This window comes from Seriola dumerili, unplaced genomic scaffold (genome assembly GCF_002260705.1).
Source record: "Seriola dumerili isolate Sdu_G_001 unplaced genomic scaffold, Sdu_1.0 BDQW01000074.1, whole genome shotgun sequence".
In the NCBI taxonomy this organism is placed as follows: domain Eukaryota; kingdom Metazoa; phylum Chordata; class Actinopteri; order Carangiformes; family Carangidae; genus Seriola; species Seriola dumerili.
This window is the reverse complement of record NW_019174329.1, coordinates 249,910-271,247: the sequence shown is the minus strand read 5'-3', so window position 1 is coordinate 271,247 and position 21,338 is coordinate 249,910. Positions and strand designations below refer to the sequence as shown.

The window sequence follows — 21,338 nt, the reverse complement described above, 5'->3', positions numbered from 1 at the left end:
GGGGGGGTTGCAGAGTTGTGCAGTTGAGGTTTTTGTGTAAGCACATCAGGTAGTGCTGTTGTGATGGTCCTTTTATGCAGGAAACTGCATCTGTTTTTAATGTACACCCTCCACCTCTTTAGTTGGTTAAAGTGTAAACACAGATAGTCACAAAAGCCTTTCAGTCGTGTTGTTCTGTGCATCCTTTTATGAAGGTAATTGTATCCGTCCTGTAGGCAATTAACTGAAAGCACATTTTTAATCACTTTAGTAAACAGATATTCAGACGGAGCAAAAATTAAAACACATTTTATTTAACTTAAACACACCACAGATATCGCTGTCTACCAAAACCAATTTTGTGCACATAATTACACACAGAAATGCTGATTTCATTGTCTCCTGGAGACATTATGTGAAAAAGGTACATCAACTGCCCATGTGAATTCTATTATTTTGACTGCTGTATCATCATCATTTGTGCTTTGGTGTCCTGCACTTTCCAGATAGGAACAGTTTTCTCTGTGAGAAGCCAGTCTGCTCTGAAACTGTCTGTTGCTGTTAACATGGATGAGTGGAGCTGTTGTGTGGCCATTATGGAAGCCCACTCCGCTCGCTGCATTCATGCATTCATCCAAATGACAATGTATTCGTGCCTTTTCTTTTCCAAGTGGCAACAAAAATACTGCGCACAGACTCTCTGGAAGTGGATTCTTAATTTTTAGTTCATGCAAATTTTCTAGAGAGGTAGACAACGCAACAAAGACGTCCCCAAGTGGACTTGATGTCATGAATCCCCAACCGCTGTGGCACCTGTCACATTTTTCATTGTAACCTGCCTCTGAGCCAGGTGTGATACCGTTTTTATCCAGCTGACTGGTTTTTCTAACACTTTGGAGGAGGCAGATTCAGTGTAGCTAGCAGTTTGTTTGAGTGCTCTGCGGTGAGGACTGCGAATGATACCTCTTTACAAGGTTTTTGCAGCCATTAATATTTCACATGCCTATTTATATGATACCCTTTTAAATGGGACTTAATCTTTTTTTTTTTTTTTTTTTTTTTCTGCCGCCGAGGTAAAGATGCACAGATAATCTAACGGACAGGCTGCCATCCCCAACAGTGCTGTTGCTGAGTGGAGAGTATGAATAAATACTCAACAGCACCATACTTGCAATTCTAAGATGATAAATACATTATTAAAAGGCGCCTCTCATAACATCATCTCCCACTCTTATTTGTTGCTGCTCTTTTATTATGAAAGGCCTGCTTTGGCAGCTTCTGCAGCTGCTGGACTGCAGTGCGCAGCACTTTCAGCTCATTTTCTGTCCGCGGTGATGGTGTGATTTGTTTTATCTAGTTCAGTCAATAGAATCACCTTTCGCCCCCTTCATAATCTCCCTGAGGATGGCCTGTCCTCCTGTGCAGACAAAAACACGCCGCTCTTTCGGCTAATCGCGCTTCAGCTGATCTGGCATTTTATTAGCCAGCCCAAGGAGCTGGCAAGCGACTGAGCTCAGGCTTTTTTTTTTCTGTAAACACATATAACAGTGATGAGCAGCTGTCGTTCATGCTCTCGCTTTCCCTGCCCTCAGCAGATTCTCCCAGCGTCCCTGTGGTGGACATGAGCAGGCTGTCTTAAGGATACAGTCATGGCCTGTGCAAGGCTTCCTCAGATGCAACATTGCATAAAGACCAGTGTACGCTCCTAATACAGGAGGATCAGTCATGCTTTTGAAACAGGCGCACCAACTGCTTAGAGTGGATTTCTTGACAGCAGCGAGAGCCGTTATGGAAGACAGCCAGACACTGTTTTAAAAGCGCCGGTTGATGTTCACAACACAGAGCCGCTGTTCATGCCAGAGAGAATCTGGATATGCTTATCAGAACACATCGCCATGTGGTCTGTCATTGGCTCTGCAGAGCTGCGCTATCGATCGGCGCTTTCTCCCCACTAAACATGACGTGGGATAATATTTTTTTGCCCCCGAAAACAGGTGTGGCAGAGTGCGTCTGCAGTAAACCCAGGAAGGCAGGACGGTAGGGCTCATGTGACAGTGAATAACGATAGTGTCCAGCTGATAGGTGAGTCAACAGGGCAACCGTCCAGTAAGGCAGGAGGAAAGAGGACAAGATATATGAGCAGGGTGCAGGGAGAATAGTGCGGTCAGCGCCCTCTTTTGCGCCAGCCACCCAATCCACCTGCCCTTGATGGATTGAAATCTCTCATGTCATCTCTTTCTATCCCCATTAGGGTGACAAGGGCACCAGGACAGTGAGAGCTGCTGTAAATGATGGGATTTTTAGAACCATGTTGGATCAACAAATCACCTGTCTGATAATGTTTGTCTCATTCTTACCCTCTAATATCTCCTCCCTCTCTCCCTCTCTCTCTCTCTCTCTCTCATCAGGGAGATGCTGGTGAAACAGGAGAACCAGGTCTTCAGGGAGAAGTTGGCCCACCAGTGAGTTATCAGATTCTGTTTTCTCCATTTTTTCTGTACATGATAAGAATTGAAAGGACCAGCGATCATTTCACCACTGAGGAAAATGGATCGTTGTTGGTCAATAGCTAGAGAAAAGATGTCAGTTCATCTACAAAGACCATGAAGTACAATGAGGCGGTTTCCTTTGACACTTTCCACTTTCTTTCTGCCGGTCTCTCTGAATTAGAATTTCTAATAACTGTGTATTACTCCAGGGTCCAAGAGGAGAGCGAGGAGAAAAGGGAGAGGGTGGTCCAGCCGGTGCAGCCGGGCCTCCCGGTCCTAAGGGTCCCCCTGGAGATGATGGTCCTAAAGGCAGCCCAGTAAGTTCTATTCCACCTTCAATTTAACTTCACGCAGAGGATCATATTGATTTGAAATTAATTGTATTATCGCAACAACAAAAAAAAACTAATTCAGCTTTTATTGATTTTCAGGGTCCAAGTGGTTTCCCTGGTGACCCTGGCCCCCCTGGCGAGCCTGGTCCTGCTGTACGTATGGCATTAATCACGAATTGTGCAACTCTTCTTCGCAGCTTGTTGTTGACGTAATGCAGCATGACTGAGGTTCTGTTCAATTCTTCTGCAGGGGTTAGACGGTCCACCTGGTGACAAGGGAGATGATGGAGAAGCCGGTCAGGCTGTGAGTGTTAATGGCACAGCTCTGTGTGTTATTACTGTATAGATAAAGAGTTTTATTCAAATTGCAAATGATTTAATTTTCTTTTAATTTTCACCCTCTCTTAAACTAGGGTTCACCTGGACCCACCGGAGAGTCTGGTCCCTCTGGACCACCAGGAAAGAGAGTAAGTACCGTCCTGTGCTGTCTCCTCCTCGTCCTTGCAAAATTTTATCAATGTCAGAATGCTGCAGTGTTCTGTCTTTTTAGTCTGCAATATTAATCTGTCATCTGTTTTTTTAAAATAGGGCCCCCCTGGAGCTGCAGGACCTGAGGGAAGACAAGGAGAGAAGGGAGCCAAGGTAACACATCCAACAAATAACACAGACATTACACCAACAATGTCAAAAAACAACAACAAATGAGCGAGAATCAAATGGGTTATGTGTGTCCTGTTTTCGTGTGAAAGGGAGAGCCTGGCTTGGAAGGTCCCCAAGGAAAGACAGGTCCTGTTGGTCCTCAAGGATCACCTGGCAAGCCCGGTTCTGAGGGCCTCAGGGGTATCCCTGGCCCAGTTGTAAGTAAAGTGTTTCTTACCTTCACACCAATTCATCACAGTCATTTTGAAGAGCTTCAATAAAAAGCTGGTGTACATGAACAGTTTCTGATAAAGAGGCAGAGCAGTGAGTGAGGCTTAAAAACACGGTTTAATTGGTGTTTCTGTGCAGGGAGAGCAAGGTTTACCTGGTCCTCCAGGCCCAGATGGACCTCCCGGACCTATGGTGAGTAGAAGTGACTCCAGGCCTTTGAACTGAGGTATTTCACATAATATCTGCAGCTGATCTGAAACGATATTCACCTGTTATTCCTCTCATAGGGCCCTCCTGGTTTACCTGGATTGAAAGGAGACTCAGGTGTCAAAGGAGAAAAGGTGAGCCACTCCAGCAATTACTCAACTGATGTGAATGTTTTGATGTGGAGCATAAGCTTCAGTAAATACTGTAACAAAGACTAATGGATGTAATTTACTTACAGACTGATTAGATCTGTTGTTTGCCTCCAGCCATCCGATCATTACTCTAATGATTAGAGGCTGTGCCAGATAGATATATTATAGGACTAATGTTTGGTGATGGTGTGTTATTGACTGCTGTATTGATAATAAGCGTGCGTGTTGTTCTCTGCCCTTAGGGCCATCCAGGTCTCATTGGTCTTATCGGACCCCCAGGTGAACAGGGAGAAAAGGGTGACAGAGGTCTCCCTGGTCCTTCAGGAGCTGCTGGTCCCAAAGGAGACAACGTGAGCAAACCAACCCGCACTTGAGCCACAGAAAAAGAATCCTGCACATGCCCACACATTGTATTTTTAATTCTGTATACACATAACAGACCGTTGAGTGTTGCAGAAGAGTAATACCATTTGTGCCAACAATCTTCCCACTGAAAGTTATTGATTTATATTTGTGGGTCTTTTTTTAATTTAGCAAAGGCAGAATGTGGTAACCAGTGTTAATGTCCCCCATGCCAGTCGATGCTGTTGCATCAGGAGTAAACATTGTTTTTTCTGTAATGATTTCACTCTCTCTCTCTCTCTCTCTCTCTCTCCTCCTTCAGGGTATCACTGGTCCCTCAGGTCCACTCGGTCCCCTGGGTCCTCCCGGATTACCTGTAAGACTCTCCTCCTCATATCCATATGTTGCACTACAGAAGGCGTCTAACTCAGTAACATGTAATGTCTGAGCTAATATTGATTACTTGTTCATCTCTGCCTCTTCAGGGTCCTCCTGGTCCCAAAGGAGCTAAAGGTTCATCGGTAAGTGTTTTCGGCGACAGTGGAACTCCAACAGAAACGATGAGGAGCGTTTCTCATGACACCCGTAAAAATCATGTGACGTCGAAGATTAAGCATTCCTTTAATTTGTCCTCTTCAGGGTCAAACTGGACCAAAGGGAGAGAGTGGTGTACCTGGACCTCCTGGCCCTCCTGTAAGTTAATGCACTAGTCTTTTGAATGGTCTCATTTTGTATGTTATCCTTAGTGCAGGTCGTTAGCTCTTGGTTTTATGGACATTTGCATAATCTCCATCTCCTTACCTCTGTCTCTTCCTTTCATCTCTCCTTCACAGGGCCCTCCTGGCGACGTTATCCACCCACTCCCCATCCAGGCTCCCATTAAGGGCAGAGCGCGTAGGAACATCGACGCCAGCCAGATGGTGGATGATGCACCCATGGATGCCAACTACAAGGACTACGACGACGGCATGGAGGAAATCTTTGGCTCGCTCAACTCCCTGAAACTGGAGATCGAGCAGATGAAGCACCCGCTGGGCACACAGAACAACCCCGCTCGTACCTGCAAGGACCTGCAGCTCTGCCACCCTGATTTCCCCGACGGTTTGTATCACACTCCATCTAAATGAGGCATGAGGCCTATTGTCTAATCCTCTCCCTCCACAGTTTTTCATTTCTGCACTGAACTGGTGTTGATCACATGCACGCAGCAGCTCGCTAGAGATGTTGAGGAAAAGACAATGCTGATGGATAATACATCGAGCTGTATTATGTGGCTGCTGGCTTCACTTTAAGAGCTGCTACAACTCATGTGACACACATACACTGCAAATAGTTTACAACCCCAAATTTATGAACATCACCGAAAAGCCAAGGTGAAAATCAAGTGAAGGTGCAGCAGTTACTCGATGAATCGATCAGTCAATAGGTGGAAAAATAATCAGCAGCAGATTCTCATATGAACTCATATTAATTAAAGTAAGTTTAAGCAAAGATACCAAACTTTCCCTAGTTCTAGTCTGTCATTTGTATTTGCTGCTTATGTGATAATAAATTTGGATTTTAATGGCAGGAAAAAAAAAAAAAAAAAAGTAATTTGATGACATCCCTGTGGGCTTCAGATAATCTATTCTGACTTTTATTGACTGAACGATTGAGAAAATAATAATTAGCAGAAGCCCCTTTAATCATGCTGCATGTGGGATATTTCAGCAGCTAATCCGTTATAGCTGCATGACACTGTTTTTTTTTCTTACATATGGACTAGTTAATCAAAGTATTTCCATTTTTGAATAATGTCGCACCTCAACAGCAGGAATCGCTTTTCGAAGATGAATGTTTGTTAGAATATAAATACATTTTAAATGCAGAAAACACCCGACGTTTAAGAATGTGTCGTATATTGTGTTTCACAAGATGTGTGATGTTTGCCTTGAGCGAGTCAGTATAAAACTGTGATTTTTTAAAAAGGGAGTTCGGTAACATTTTCCCTGCGTAACATCTCTGCATATAATATAGACGCAGCATGGAATGGTAGCGTAGACACAGAGACACGAACGATACCTGAGCGCAGGTCGCACCACGTCAGACATTGCCTTGACCTGGTGGAGAACAGTACAGGCTTCACTCTATAATTGCTCTCTCTCTCTCTCTCTCTCTCTCTTATTTTTCTCCATCTCTTCAGGTGAGTACTGGGTTGATCCAAACCAGGGCTGCTCTCGGGACGCCTTCAAGGTGTACTGCAACTTCACAGCAGGTGGGGAGAGCTGCATCTTCCCAGATAAGAAGTCTGAAGGGGTAAGTCTGGCCTGCCTGCGCACAAACACACCTGCACACACACTAACGGGAGACAGTCAGGTCGAGGATGCAGTAAGCAGAAAGGCTGAGACTGGTGCTAGGAAAAAATAAACTATTTTGAGCTGTTTGTCATTTGATTGACAGTAAAGTAGCGTAAGCTTAATACTCCAGATACGTGAATAATAATCGTCTTTTTTTCCTCACATCTGGGACTAACTGCCGTGCATACTGTATAAATAACCCGCGCATCTCGAGACAGCGCTGTTTGCAACAGGAGTTCTATTGTACCTACTCATGTACCCGTATAATTAGCCTGCATGAGATTACCCGGTGTGTTGTTATGAGGAAGATGTGGGAGATGACTCAGCAGCAGGACTCCCTGCATTCCCCACGAGGGCCAGAGTTATTTAACAAACATGCTAAATCTCTGTTTAGTTCTGACAGTTAGTGCACAGATTCACTCATCCATACGCCATTTTTAGATAGAGTGCCATTAAGAACCTCATCACCTGTAAAAGCCTTTGGCAGGTGACAGGCACAATGAGAAGATTTTTGGTTCATTATGCAGGAGTGTGTCGAGGAGAGGAGAGGAGCAGAGTGGTGAAACACTGGGAACACTGTCTCTGACAAGTCAGGGGTTGTGTAATAGCACAGAGCTACAGCCATTTTAATGATCCCACTCACCAAGCCTCAGAGGAGCAGGAGTTTGTTTAAGCTCAGAATAATGAAACAGACTTTTTATAGCACGCTGCTGATGGGCGGGTCTCGTTTCTGTCGGGGGGTGAAAAGAAAAGCCAGCGCTGTCAGTCCTTGCACCGAGACCGAAAAACACTCCCACGTGTGTTTAGATTGGCACGGTTATTATGAGATACTGTCCACGTACTGTACAGAGAGCCAGACATTGTTATCAGAGATTCTAGAAAAATATATAACGTCACTGCAAGGATATATTTCCTCCTCTGCTGGACCCACGCCGGTGGAAACAACTGAAGGTCACCTTCAAGGCAGCGTGGGTTTAATGTACGCCACCTCCCAGACCATAAGTGATCTCTGGCCCATCATTCATTAACCCATTAAGCTTTTGATGACACTTCCGTATCAAACCCTGCTCTCTAATTATAGAGAAATTCATCATTGTCATGCCTGAGACCATTAGAGCCGTGCCCTGTTGGCCAATTCTCAGCTTTTAATGGCATAACAAAGTTAGTGCGCCATGGCTGCACAGCAGGGAGGGATAGAGGCCGCGGTATAGGAGCTCCTCGCAGGCGATCATTTTTTAATTAATCACTGTGTACTCATGAATTTTTTAGCAGCAATTAGCTGCCAGCTACAGTTTTTACTGTACAAAATGGCATAATGACTCACTAAAATTCTTCTGCCCTGGTCCGGTTGGTGTGGTTGAGCTAACTGAATACTGTTTCAGGTCTGGAGGACTCCTCAGAGGACAAACAGAGAAGGGAGAAAGAAAAAAAAAAAACTGAATGGGGATGTGTTTCTGTCAGATCTGTGTCCTCTCTTTAACACACTGCTGTTTTTTCCTCCTCCTGCTCTGCCTCTCTGTTGATCCATGCCCTCAGGCTAGGCTCACATCCTGGGTAAAGGAGAATCCCGGCTCCTGGTTCAGTGAATTCAAACGTGGTAAACTGGTAAGCCAGACTTCCGACTTCCTCAAGTCCCTTTCCCTTCCCTGAACGCCTCTTATATTTTACAGAGCAAAATGGCAAAATGGCCCAAAGACTCGCCAGGCACATGGTATAGTCACTACAAGAGAGGTTCCCTGGTAAGTGGCCCTGCCTGCGGTCCCAGAGTCCTGGCTCCTGGCCTGGACTCTGTGTGTCCTGAGGCTCTGCATGGTTCTGGTTCTGCCCTACAAAAGTATGTATATGCACTGGCACCTTGCTTGTTCTGTTATTGTGGTGCATGATTCAGCACGGGCTGCACTCACCTTCAGTCCAGCAGCACAGGCGATGCTCTTACCAGGAAATGGAGGAGAGGTGTGCGGCGCGGTGTGCGGAGCGTACAGGCAGGATTTGACTGTGCTGAGGCAACATATCTGTCAGAAGAGAAAACAGTGCGCTGCTCTTTTACTGCAGAAATTCCTGACTGTATTATCCACTGTGCCACACCTCTGCTGCATTAAGAGAGCATCTTCTAAGAGTGACTGTGTGCCTCAACACTCCCATGACTCAAGTAGCATCTTTACAGCCACAGAGAGCTCATTTACCAGTGTGGACAAAACATCTATTTACACTTCTTTCTTACACAGTGGGTTTTTTTTTTTTTTTAGCTGTAGATCTAAATAACTTCCTGCCTCAGCAGGTCATCTATCCTCCACAAGGGGGGGGGCGGCGACGGCACAAATGTCATTGCCACTCTGCTGCAGCCATTCAGCTGCTCTCACATTCCCGCCGTCTCCCATAAACACTACTTAGATCTGGCAGAGTAGCTCTGAGTCAAACGGGTCAGGCACTCAGTCACCACCCAGGGGCTTCTGGGTACTCAGTCACTGTTGACTTGCGGCTGTGATGATAAAGAGGTAATGTTTCTCTGGTGATGTCGGGCTGGATCCACACGCTGTGCGGGACAGGGAGGGAGGGAGGGAGGGAAGGAGGGAAAGGGGGAGGGGGGTTAAGGACCGGTAGGGTAAAAGAGAAAAGCCACTCTGAGGATGAAAAACCTCAGAATGGTTTTTAATTGGAGCCACAGTGACGACACTCAGACGTAAACTGCACAACAAAGTCTTAAGTGTTTATATCTTGTGATTAATTAGCAGATTAAAGGAGTCAGTGGCACTTAATCGTAGCACCAATAGACGGAGAAGATGATAAGCTCTCTGTTATTATCAGGTTTGAGTGTCGGTACTCTGGCTTTCTATATGCATGTGTGATAAGGTGTGTGTGTGTGTGAGTGTGAGTGTGGGAGAACAAGTGGAGAAAGAACACACCCAGACTCGGACGGTTTGCTGCTCTGGCTGCATGGCATGGATGCTGCATGCGCTCTACTCTCAGTAAGTCCCGTTTGTCCGACAGACGAAGCAACCGCGTGGATCTAATGGATTCCTGATGGTTGGTATGCCGGTCGTCACTCGTGGACATTAGACCGAACTGTGACTGGTTGCAAACCTGCTGTCTTATCAGTCAGGATTACAAAGCGCCGTAATCAGCTTTAATGGGATGTCGCTCAGTTTTTTTGTAACATGAGCTCAAACAGCAAAATTCTAGGTTAATTCTAGGTTAATTGCCTGACAATTAACATATCATTACTGCAACATATTTCCAATCCAGATAATTACATTTTCATGATTTTACCATAATTTGCTCATATTGGTTCTGTGTTTAACATAATTACACAATCAAGATTTAAATTAGTCATTTAGCTATGCTTATGTTTTGTACTTTGAAGGCAGATTCTTCCACATTAAGCCCTTGCACATCAGCACAGCTTACAGGCATTAGGCCTTGGAAATGTTCTGCACCCTTCCTCCCACTCTGTATGTAATATCACCACCTGATCCACTTTCTAAGCAATGTGGACTTTGGTTCAAGGCTCATCTTTTTTCTTTTTTTCGTTTTTATTAGCACATAATTGCACATGTTACTGAAGCATAAGGCTGGTAATATTCAATATTTCTTTTTTATTGTCAATAAATCTCCATGAAAAGACAAAAAGCAACAAGGAATTGATTCTACAAAGCCTGATACAGACCTCCACTGTCCTCTGCTCCACAGACTGACGTGTCCCTTTATTAGGGTGAACATGGGAACTGTAGTTCATTTTGAAACGATCCCACCTACTGTAGTGTACATCGTTCTGCCATTGTAAATGTTCAATAGTGCTATGGATGTGTATGAGTCCGCCGCTGAAAATAGATCCCAACAAAGTGAGCTACAAAACTACAACGTCCAACTGTTTTCAGCTTTTTGTAAAAACGACATAAATATTTGTGACCTTGTTCTAAAGACTGAGAGTGCTTCCTCAGGAGGAGCGAATGCGTTGCAACAAACGGGATATCCTGAGAGACAAACTCTAGCGGCAATTGTTTTGGTCTTTTCATGGAGTATGTCGACAATAATAAAAATCTAGAATAACACCAAAGTTATTCTTTAATGATCAGGTCAGTATGTTGGTCTGCGTCACCTGAGTCAATCCCACAAACACTATAAACTTCTGTTAGTTTTGTCTGAGCGTGATAGTACATATCAGTTGTGTGTCCCCCTCCTTCTAACACTACTGTGAATAAGAAACACGTCCTCGAAATCCCAACTCAGCAGTAAAAACAAATTACTAATCATAAATTAATTCAAAGTGACTCCCAAGAGACGGAAACACTGCAAAGTATAGACATGAGTGTGTTCAGTAAATCTTTGCAGTATCTTCAGGACATCCTTCCCCTCGGTTCACTGGTCCCGTCTCCTGCTGTTAAGTTTGTGATGCTCAGCTCCCATCTGCATTTCTTTTTCTTTTTCTTTTTTGTTTTTTTTTTTTGCAGCTCTCCTACGTGGACGCGGAGGGCAACCCGATCGGCGTGGTCCAGATGACTTTCCTGCGGTTGCTGAGCGCGGCGGCCAGACAGAACATGACATACAACTGCTACCAGTCGGTGGCCTGGCACGACCTGGACCAGGACAACTACGACAAGGCCATCCGCTTCCTGGGCTCCAACGATGAGGAGATGTCGTACGATAACAATCCCTACATCCGCGCCCTGGTCGATGGCTGTGCGGTAAGTCAAAGAGAGAGAGAGAGAGAGAGAGAGATGTGTGTGTTGTGCGTGCGAGTGTCTGTCGGCGGTTGGCGGGATGCCTTTGATCAGCGCCGTCAGTAAAATGTCTCTGTTGTCTTTGTAGTGGCTCAGTCAATAAGAGCCCAAGCAAAGAGTGTGATGTTTTATTTTTTTATTTCTAAAGAATATTTCCTTCACGCGCTAACTCTCCCTCCTGCTGTGTCTTTTCTCAGTTGAAAAAGGGCTATGAAAAGACAGTACTTGAGATCAACACACCAAAGGTGGAACAGGTGCCGTTTGTGGACATCATGTTCAACGATTTTGGCGGTTCCACGCAGAAGTTCGGATTCGAAGTGGGTCCTGTCTGTTTCATCGGCTAAGACTGTTTACTGAACAAATGGAGAAAAAAAAAGCATATTTTTGTTTTCTCAGAAAAAACAACATTTGAAAAAGAATAGGACAATTGTATTTGTAAAAAAAAAAAAAAAAAAGCTACTTTTTTTTTCCATAAAGCAACAAGTATGAGTAAAATAAAATCAAGTTGAGAATACAGTGAAATTCTTTTAGGAATAGAGGAAAAAACGAAATAACCTTGAAACCTCAGTGTGCCTTCTCCATCACATGCAAGTTTTGAAACTGGATGTCAGATCCTGCCTCCTACACAACTCACTTGCACACACAGACACAAACAAAAGACACACACACACACACACACGCACGCACGCACGCACACACACACACACACACACGTACACACACCTAGCCCCACGCCATCAAACTTGATTTTTGTTTGGTCCCAAGCAACGAAGGCGACCCTGAGAGCTGCAGCCGTTCCAGACGGTCGCAGTATTTGCCATGGACTCCATCTGATTTGGCTCCTTTCTCTTCTTTTAGTTCTGATCTCATGTTTTCCCTCATCTCCCTGGCTTTTTTTCCACTTGTCTTTTTGTTGGTTTGTTTTGCTCATTCACTACAGGAGCTTTGTTTGTGCATAATTGTCTCCCCATTCTCTTGGAATGGATCTTATATAATATAAATATATATAAATAATTTTTATGTTTGTAAGTACATTCTGTATATTTTTCCTGGTAATGTTTATTGCTTCTGGCTTCAAAACGTGCATGTGACTTTATGAATTGTGAGGTAGGAGATGGTGGATACAGGGATAACATCGAAAAATTGTAGAAAATATCCAAAGTGAGGAAATTCGACTTGTAAATTAAAAAAAAAAGAAGGAAAACAGAAACTAAATTGGGGAAGTCCTGTCTTGTTGCAGTTGTGGAGCACATCTTGTTGTAATTTAAGAACAGAATGGAAATAAAAGACGAAAACAAGCTCTGTGATATTATGTGACAGTTGATTTGCATAACAAAGAAAAATAATAATAATACATTCCTCCTTTTGTGCCCTCTGAGCAGAACACCTACCTTGGTGGCGATATCATTAACTTAATAAACAGCTTCTATTTTATTTTTTTCCTGAAATACTCATCTATCTGACTATGCAATGGGAGATGATATCACATTTAAATGAAAAACACAAAGAAATCAAAACCTAGGTGCTATTTTCTCTCTTCTGTGGTGCTATGTATTTTTCTAGTTTGTGTTGTTTGAATGAAAGGAAATTTGTGCTGATAATATTCCATCACCAGCAGCCCCTTGACTCTCTAATCCACCACATCTGGCGCAGGTGGATCTTTTGCTGCATCCATTTTCTTATTTTTTTATTTTATTTTGTTTTAGTTTTTTGTTTTTTTCATAAATGTCCAGTGGTGGCGTTTGCATGCCGCTTCCCTACATATCCACTCACATGATCAGTGCAGCATGGCGGCGTATGTTATCTCCTGCTTCCGGCGGACCGCACAGATAAGAAAAGTGTCTGACACTTGTACCAAATGTTGGAAATAATGAAAAAGGAAACTAGGATGGCGCTGTTGGCTTTGCATTGTCATTTGCTCTAAGACGCTGCATTTTATCCCCCCCCCCCACCCCCCCCACAGCTCTTGCTGTTGGATCATCTGTGCCACATCAAACTGATGGAGTTCACAAGTGGGAAAAGTTGTGATTGGGCCAAAGCGTCTAAAGGGATATGGTGCGATGTATGAAATCCTAAACCCTTCCAAAGGTTATCACGTATATATTTAGCTTTAAGTGGCTTGGAATATGTTTTTTTTTTTTTTTTTTTTTTTTTTTCAAATATGGGAAACAACTTGAAAAGTGCTGTTTTCTGGATTTAACCACGGTAGAAACAGGTCATCAAATTAGCCACGTGAAAGAGTTTCCTCATGCAGCGTCAGAAAGTGATGGCTGGTCTGCTATTTTTGCCCTTATTGTAATTATGCTCTTTGTTCAAACTATGCACTCTCTATGCTTATGACCACTAGTATCTACCACAGAATTTTAACAGCCCTTCATACATAGGTTCATTTTGTTTCCTTTTTTTTTTTTTTTTTTTTTTTAATCTTCAAATATGTGACTTGAACCATTTCTGTTAAGATAACTCAATATGCTTGTAGATCTTTAGCTTCATTCTTCATTGTGATGCAGTACACCCAAATTTAACACTTCTGCTCTCAATAATAACAAAAAGGACAAACAAATTTTTTGTAAATTTCCAGAACCAGCAGTAATGCTGCCATTGTTTTTGTTTTGTTTTTGTTTTATTTTGTAGATTTTCTGTTCGTCTGTCTGTTTGTTTGTTTTCACAGTCTTGTCAAACCTGTGTAAGGAAAAGAGGATAGAAGATATATTGGTTTTTATGTCAATAAATTCAAGTTTACTGTGGCCATCCACTCTTGTATGTCTTTTGAAGCATTAAAACCTATCTGTATGCATGAAATTGTAAAGTTTTTTCTCTTGTTATAATTCTGTAGAGTGACATGATCTCCAGTCCACGTTTTATTCATCAGGATACATCCGTTTTTTTCCAATGCTACAGATGAATAAAGAAAGAAAAAAGGTCATGTCCACGATTGTTAAGTGGAGAGAAAATGATGAACTTGTAACTCTACCAAAGCCAAATGTTCGTTTGTAGTATATTTATTGTATTATTTAAAATAAAAAAATAAATGTTAAATGACACCATAGTGTAAGTGTAAGAGGCCCGCTCTTTACATGCACACAGGAAAACAAAAGTTGCTGTCCAGAGGTTATTAATTTACCACATGTTATTCTACACATGAGCTGAGTCATTTTTAAATTGAGGCGTTTGGCCACATCCATTTAAAGATAAAGATGTTTTTTATGTTAACAACATTTGGGCTGTGTGTGTGGAGGCGTGTGTGTGTGTGTGTGTGACAGAGAGACAGAGAATGTGTGTTGAGGCTTGGATTTAGACTATTTAAATGCTAAATAAATGATTGGATGTCTGCTTAAGCTGCATGACGGGTGAGGCTACTATTAATTGCACTGCAGTATGTTTTAATAATGTTCTAGCTCCACAGATACACCACAAGAAAGACGTTCCCAGTGTGCATCTGGTGGTCAGACATGGACTGTCCCCTGCTGATGCCTCCAACAAAGACTGCATAAAGAATGGCCCCGGCTGTAGGCATTTCATGGACAGTGAATGTGTGTACTTCTATCACTTTAAGCTCAGTTTTCTACACTGCCTGCAGCGCATTATGATAAACCAGAAAATATATGTATTATTCACTGTATGTATTTCGTGCAACCTTTTCCTCGGTGATCATTATAATAAAAAGAAATGTTTTAAACCCTCCCATGCACCACTAACTTCAATAATCTGTAATCTTTTTTTAAGCTTTGATCAAATCGACGGTGGTGAAGATGACTTGCAGCACTTCAAGTGTCTCATTAGGAGGAAACCTTGCACAGTGCGCATTAAGCCCAGCACAGCAAAGATAAAAAAAAAATAAAAAAAAGTTGTTGTGCATGATACCGTGATCAATATTTAATGCAGTGTTTACAGGATGGATTTAGGATGATCAGAATGCATGGATTCTACTGAGGCAGCATCCTGGGTGAGTAAAGCAGAAACCAGAGTGAAAAGCTAATTCCTCATCTAAGCATAGACGTACTTACAATGGCAGTGGAGATAAGTGGGGCATCAAAGTGGGTTGAGGAGGATGAGGGGGAAAAAAAAAAAAAAACAGGTAGGGATTTAGCTCCCTTCAATTATGGCAACAGGTGATGTGTCAAAAGACTACAACGGCACCTGAGTGTAATAAGCTTGTGAAACATTTTAGAAGAGCAGAGTCAGGATGTAGTGAGGTTTAAGGTGTATGAGGAGGTCACTTTGGGAGATGCAAATGTGCTCAGAGCAAAGCATCACTCTAGGAGTTTGATAATGGAGCAAATGTATCAGCAAACAATCAAGATGAGCACACGGGTGAACTGAAAGGTTTACCTTTACTTCCTGCAATCAAAATCCTATAAAAGTATCATCAGCAAAATGTAGTTCAAGTATCAAAAAGCAAAATTTCTGCAGTAAAATGTTGTGACTGACATAACTCAAAGATGTAGCCTGACTCCTTTACAGTTACATAGTTTAGACCAGTGGCTCCCAACCTCTAAAGGATTGGACTCCCTCCAAAAGGGTCACCAGATGGATCTGATGGGATGTGAGATGGTTAATGGGAGAATAACGAAGCACAAAAGTTCTGATTCACAACTTCATTTTGTTTTACTTAAATCATTGCTTTTCTATGAATTATTGTATAGTTTACGTCTTCAGGCCTGGAACAGTTATTTAAAGGAAATGTTCATCATTGTCTTTGAACGCCACTCTCATGTCTCTATGCAATGTATGTAGCTAGCTTGATGCATAGGCTAACCCCAGGTGGAATGGCAAATTGCTGTCTTTAGCCTGTGCTTTGGTTTTTGTTTTCACAGATCAAACAAACATTATATATTGTGTCATAAATGAGCTTAAGACGTGCTGTTAGGTGGATTTTGTCACTTCTGTACAGAACCAAGCTAGCAGTTCCCACTATTTCTGGTCTTTGTGCTAAGCTAAGTTAGCTGGCTACTAGCTATAGCTTCATATTTAACATAGAGGTAACTTTTGGTAAGAAAAGTCTATTCCCAAAATGTCACATTTTTCCTTTAAATGAAACAAACTCTTTGGTGGAACTGCAAACAACGCACAGACAACTGAAAATGTGACAAATTGCCAAGACTAGATGTTAATTTGTGCAGTAACTATTCACTAGTTAGCATAGATGTGAGCTATGTGTAGTGGAGTGATCAGAACATTTGCCTCTGGAATGTAACGGAATACAAGTTTTATAAAAATGGAAGTACTCAAGTAAAGAACAACTAACTAATTCTTGTTCTTGAGTATATTACTTGAGTAAATGCACTTACTTTCCACCGTTGCCTGTGGGTGCTAGACTAGGATATATTCTGGATAAGTATAGGCAAATATAAAATCCTCTGGCTGACCAAACCATTGTTATTCAGCACTTTTTATGTAAAATTTTACTCCATTTAATGTCTTATTCTCACCACCTGTAGGCTTGAGGGAAGTTGGCTGTACTACTAACAACAGGAGCTATAGAAAGTGCAGACAGGGCAGCAAATTGAGAGATTTTAAGCTCACAAGTTCTGTGGTGCAAAATGTCAGCAATAAACTTTGTAAATGGTTTGGGACTTTTTAAAGAAATGATGGATGACGAATATGACAAGAGGCTTGGATAAACTAGAGAACCAGTTAAAACAGCAGAGGAACCTGGACCCTTGGTGCCATGGATTTATTGATATACAGTATGTTGGTGGTTCATTCAGGGACTAAGGGAGGCACAGTCTGGGATTACTGCGGGCAATTTCTGAGGCAGCCCAGCAGAACAGGCCACCCGTCAGAATCTAAATGCACTGCAAATGTCTTTGTGGATGTCATTGTTATGGCAGTAAAACTTACTTCCTTTACTCTGTGACTGCTTGTAAAGTTAGAAACTCAGATAGCATGTGAGCAGCACATCACGTAGCTCTGATTAGTGTTGAGCGTGGGTTGAGGATGTGGTTTCTTCTAGAATGACTCATTTGGAGTTATGATTGATCCCATCACATAAGACACAAAAAAAAACTGGTATACATCCATTCACACCTTCACAGTGTGCTGCTGCTGTGTGGTCTTGGCCAGTTAGGGAAGAGCTGAAGGGTCAAGCCCCACATGTCAAAAGGGAAATTTGGAATGGAGCCCCCATGCTAATGTGTAATTGCTTTGAGCCTGTGGATCTTCGTCTAACAGGGCCCATTCATAGCCCGACCCTGCCACCACTGACCTACTTACATACGAATCAGATAGTGGAGAGAGAAAGAGAGAATGAGATAGTGTTACAACACACTGACTGTCATATTGGGATATTAATAACAGGCTTTTCCGCTCTAATAGACTTTGAGATTGAGGAGTGGCTATAGTTCAAGATGTTGGTTTTCTAATGCGATTAGACCGGCCACCCAAGCATTACACTTGGCCACATCTCTCAAATATCAATGCTGTGTTTGTATGCTGTTGTAGTAAGTAAGTTTGGGCCTCATGATCGATTTTTCACTGAAGATTAAATCAAAAAAAGGCACTGAACAAAAACCTACTGTGCTTTTCATCCATTCTCCATTTTTTGACCCAAACAAAAGTGGCATTAGATGGTTTGAAGCTATCATCTCTGGCTTCCATCTTAATTTGGATCAAGGAATAATGATGCATCTTCCAAAACAAATTGTAATTTAATACACGATGGATAAAAGGAGCTCAGTCGTCTCTTTGTGTCGGCTATCAGTTTGGTGCACAGTCTGAACTCATGGCAAAAGTCAGACAGAGATCCGATGCACTAACACCACACAGCGAATTAAACAGAGCAGCACTTCAGTCTAACAGAGATCTTAATCAGACGCTGTCAAACAGCCGTCACACAGAGGAACAAGCATTATATAAACAAATAAATTAATCTCCCAGGTGCTTGTGATCTACTCTTAAAATGCACCAATCAGAAGAGAGCTAGACAACACTGTCAGTTATTGTTGTCTTTTTTAAGTCCAGCTCTGTTCTGATTGGTCCAGTGACTCTCAATCATGCAGATCACAATCACCTGTGTGATGAACTTGATCCTCTATATATTGCTTCTTCCTCTTTGTGACATCTGTTTGACAACGCCTGATGAGGAGCTCTCTTAGACTGAAATGCTGCTGTTGAATGAAATTAGCTGGGAGCTATCAGTGTGGTGTGTGTGTGTCTGACTTTATTTTTTTGATCCAGCAAATCAGTATAAGTTCTTTAGATGTGTGTCTGCGCTCATCAGTTTCTCTTGATGTTTTTTTATTAACAAAGACGGAGCGAAAAACAGTAAAGAAATGTTTCAGCCTCAAGCCGTCTTCATCGTGCTGCATAACGTCTTGGCAGCCTGTGTTTCTATAATTGACTCCACCCACCGTCTCACAGCCGCAGGCCCCCCAGGTCATTACTTGATCAATTAAATGATACTGAAAAAGTATAAAGTTCAGTCAAAAAAATCTACTGAATGTGCTCCAACACCAGAACAAGTCATCATGAATGTAAACAAGAGACGATTTGCTCCATGGATCATCCAGTGAAGCAAACCATTTACAAACACCCTCTTTATTTAGACAATGTCAGAAAATACTTCACAAAGAATATAAAAATAATCAGTCACATATATACATTATGGTTAAAGCAACCAGTGGGGTATATGTGGCTGTGATCTATCTATCTAAATCTACAGTTATACAGATAAGCAATGCAAAGTTTAAGCTAGCTTTGCAGCCCATCCTATATCGTTGGTTAGGCTTTTAAATCGCGGCTAAATTCAAATGTTGACCTGATAGTGGTGCTACATTAAATGTCAGGGGGGGTCACCAAAGTCATTCGGAGACATTGTCAGGAATCCATAAACGTTTGTACAAGAGGGACATTGTCAACATCCAGTAGATGTTGAGATAACGTCACTGCTGAAGTCAAGACTTTTTGCCTGGTGATGGTGCTACAGGAAAAGTCAGCGGGACCACCAAAGTCATTAGGGTTCAATCTGCGGGCACCACAGACATCTGTGCCAAATTTCATACCAATCCATCCAACATTTGTGTATATACTTCAGGCTGACATTGCCATCCCTAGAGCCATGTCACTTGCATGGCTAAAAAAAAAACCCTGAAATTAGCTCATAAAATATTCAGAGTGGAATTTCTTAATTGTAGAAAATGAACTCCTTTTTACTACTTTTGCTGAAAGCTCAGAAAATACCATGGACATGATCTCAGTGTTGCCAATAGCAGCTGTGGGCCTGGAGTTTTGTATTTGGTCCTGTGGTTTTAGATCAATCGAATTCTATTGTTTTGTGGTTTTTCCCACAGAGTTTTGATGCTTTAAAACTACATGACTGTCTCCCTCCCCCATCTACCTTGCAGACAGACTAAATTTTGCCAGAACCACAACTCTACTTTAACTAAGATGTAGACAAATACTGCAACCACTATGCCAGGGTAGAAGAAGCTTTGATTATTATGGACACAGGTGTTTCCACTTGTTCTGTCTGATTAGACATCTTTTCAGGTTGACATGAGGTCAACCCATGCTTGGTGAACGCGCTCAGGACGGAAACCTTCCAGCTAAAACAAGTACATCTTACTGTTGATAAAAAAAAAAAGTAAATAAAAGGATCTCAAAAGGTGCAACAAAACTGCCAGGAGAGATGTCAGTCAAGCTCAGTCTGTACACGCCCACGCAGCGCTGAGAGGTCTAACCCGCTAAGTGGTAACACCTGTGTGGGTGTGCAGAGGCTTAAAACAAGTTTCCACAGTCTCCAGAATTTTATTTGTTTATTCGTGCTTGGTCATTAGTTTAAAGTATTTAATTCTACCTCAGACATTTTTTAAGTTTGTTACCTGCTCTGTAATTCTGCGAGCTTGCATTCACTCGGTTTTAAGAGTGGGAAGCATGTGGTAGCAAATGTAATGAGTTCTGATTTTAAGATTATGATAAGATAATGATCATAAGACTGTCCCTTTTGTCTTTTGGCACACAGAGGTAAAAGATTTAAGAAAAGAAGCGTAAAATAGACGTGCAGTGTAAAAGGATTAGAGAAGGGGGTAAAACCAGAGATAAGAACAGACAGGAGAGGATTGCAGCAAAACTAGAAGACAAAAAAAGGAAAGCAGTGATGGGGAAGCGAGGGAGATGTTTGATGTGTAAATGCACCACACACAGCCGGTGATGTTTTCCCTGCAGAAATGCAGGTAAATAACACATGAGTTTGGTTCATATTTAGAATAATATTCAAATAAGTGTCAGCAGATATCATTAGCATGCGGAGAATGAATTAAGTCTCGTCGTCCTGTGCTTCTCCTCATCCTCTCAGCTATTGTCATGCGGGGAACAAACATCTGGGATGTCATTAAATTCAATTCTTCGGAAGATGTGAGAACCTCATGGGTGAAAAAGCTCAGATGTCGCCAAAATTAAAAAAATTAAAAAAAAGAAAAGTATGAAATGAGAAAGATTAAAGTTTGCCAAATTAGCATAAATGGCACGTTTTCTGTACTGTGTGTCATTGTGGGTTTATAAAAACTTACAATGTGAGACTGCTTCAAGGAATAACTCTTGGCATAGAATTGATGTGATGAGCTCTGTGCCAAAAAGGAATAGCTAACAATATGACTTTGAACCTTCTCTCAGCAGGAGAGGCTTTGTCCCACTCATGTAAAACTTAGCACTTGATTTAATTAGATCGTCTTGTTTCGTGGCCAGAAGGAAGAGCATATGGTCCTGCACTTTTTTCCCCCCCTCTTCACTCACATACAGTAGCTCTGTTCTATTTTCAGGATCCCAGCGTATCAGGTTTGAAGCTGCAGGGCTCTCCTCCACGCTTTGGCGGTCCCCTGTAGAGAGACAGGGTCAAAGAGACCTGTGTGGTACAGGACCCAAACAGCAGCCAAGGACGGGCGCGAATTAACAGCATTAATTACTACTCCTAGAC

The 21,338-nt window shown here is 42.3% G+C and overlaps 1 protein-coding gene across 1 annotated transcript in view; it reads left to right on the top strand.

The window, feature by feature from the left end:
• The window catches only part of LOC111220813 (collagen alpha-1(V) chain-like), a 73,486-nt gene extending 61,642 nt beyond the window's left edge, over nt 1–11,844 (top strand). The window contains exons 49-66 of the mRNA XM_022744043.1: nt 2,388–2,441; nt 2,678–2,785; nt 2,900–2,953; nt 3,051–3,104; nt 3,214–3,267; nt 3,389–3,442; nt 3,550–3,657; nt 3,809–3,862; nt 3,958–4,011; nt 4,272–4,379; nt 4,694–4,747; nt 4,857–4,892; nt 5,011–5,064; nt 5,205–5,472; nt 6,554–6,666; nt 8,244–8,312; nt 11,156–11,389; nt 11,623–11,844. Of these exons, the coding sequence (XP_022599764.1) occupies nt 2,388–2,441; nt 2,678–2,785; nt 2,900–2,953; nt 3,051–3,104; nt 3,214–3,267; nt 3,389–3,442; nt 3,550–3,657; nt 3,809–3,862; nt 3,958–4,011; nt 4,272–4,379; nt 4,694–4,747; nt 4,857–4,892; nt 5,011–5,064; nt 5,205–5,472; nt 6,554–6,666; nt 8,244–8,312; nt 11,156–11,389; nt 11,623–11,769 (1,677 nt within the window). The 3' untranslated portion in view covers nt 11,770–11,844. The remainder of the gene's footprint in view (nt 1–2,387; nt 2,442–2,677; nt 2,786–2,899; nt 2,954–3,050; nt 3,105–3,213; nt 3,268–3,388; nt 3,443–3,549; nt 3,658–3,808; nt 3,863–3,957; nt 4,012–4,271; nt 4,380–4,693; nt 4,748–4,856; nt 4,893–5,010; nt 5,065–5,204; nt 5,473–6,553; nt 6,667–8,243; nt 8,313–11,155; nt 11,390–11,622) is intronic.
• The last annotated feature ends 9,494 nt before the right edge of the window (nt 11,845–21,338 follow it).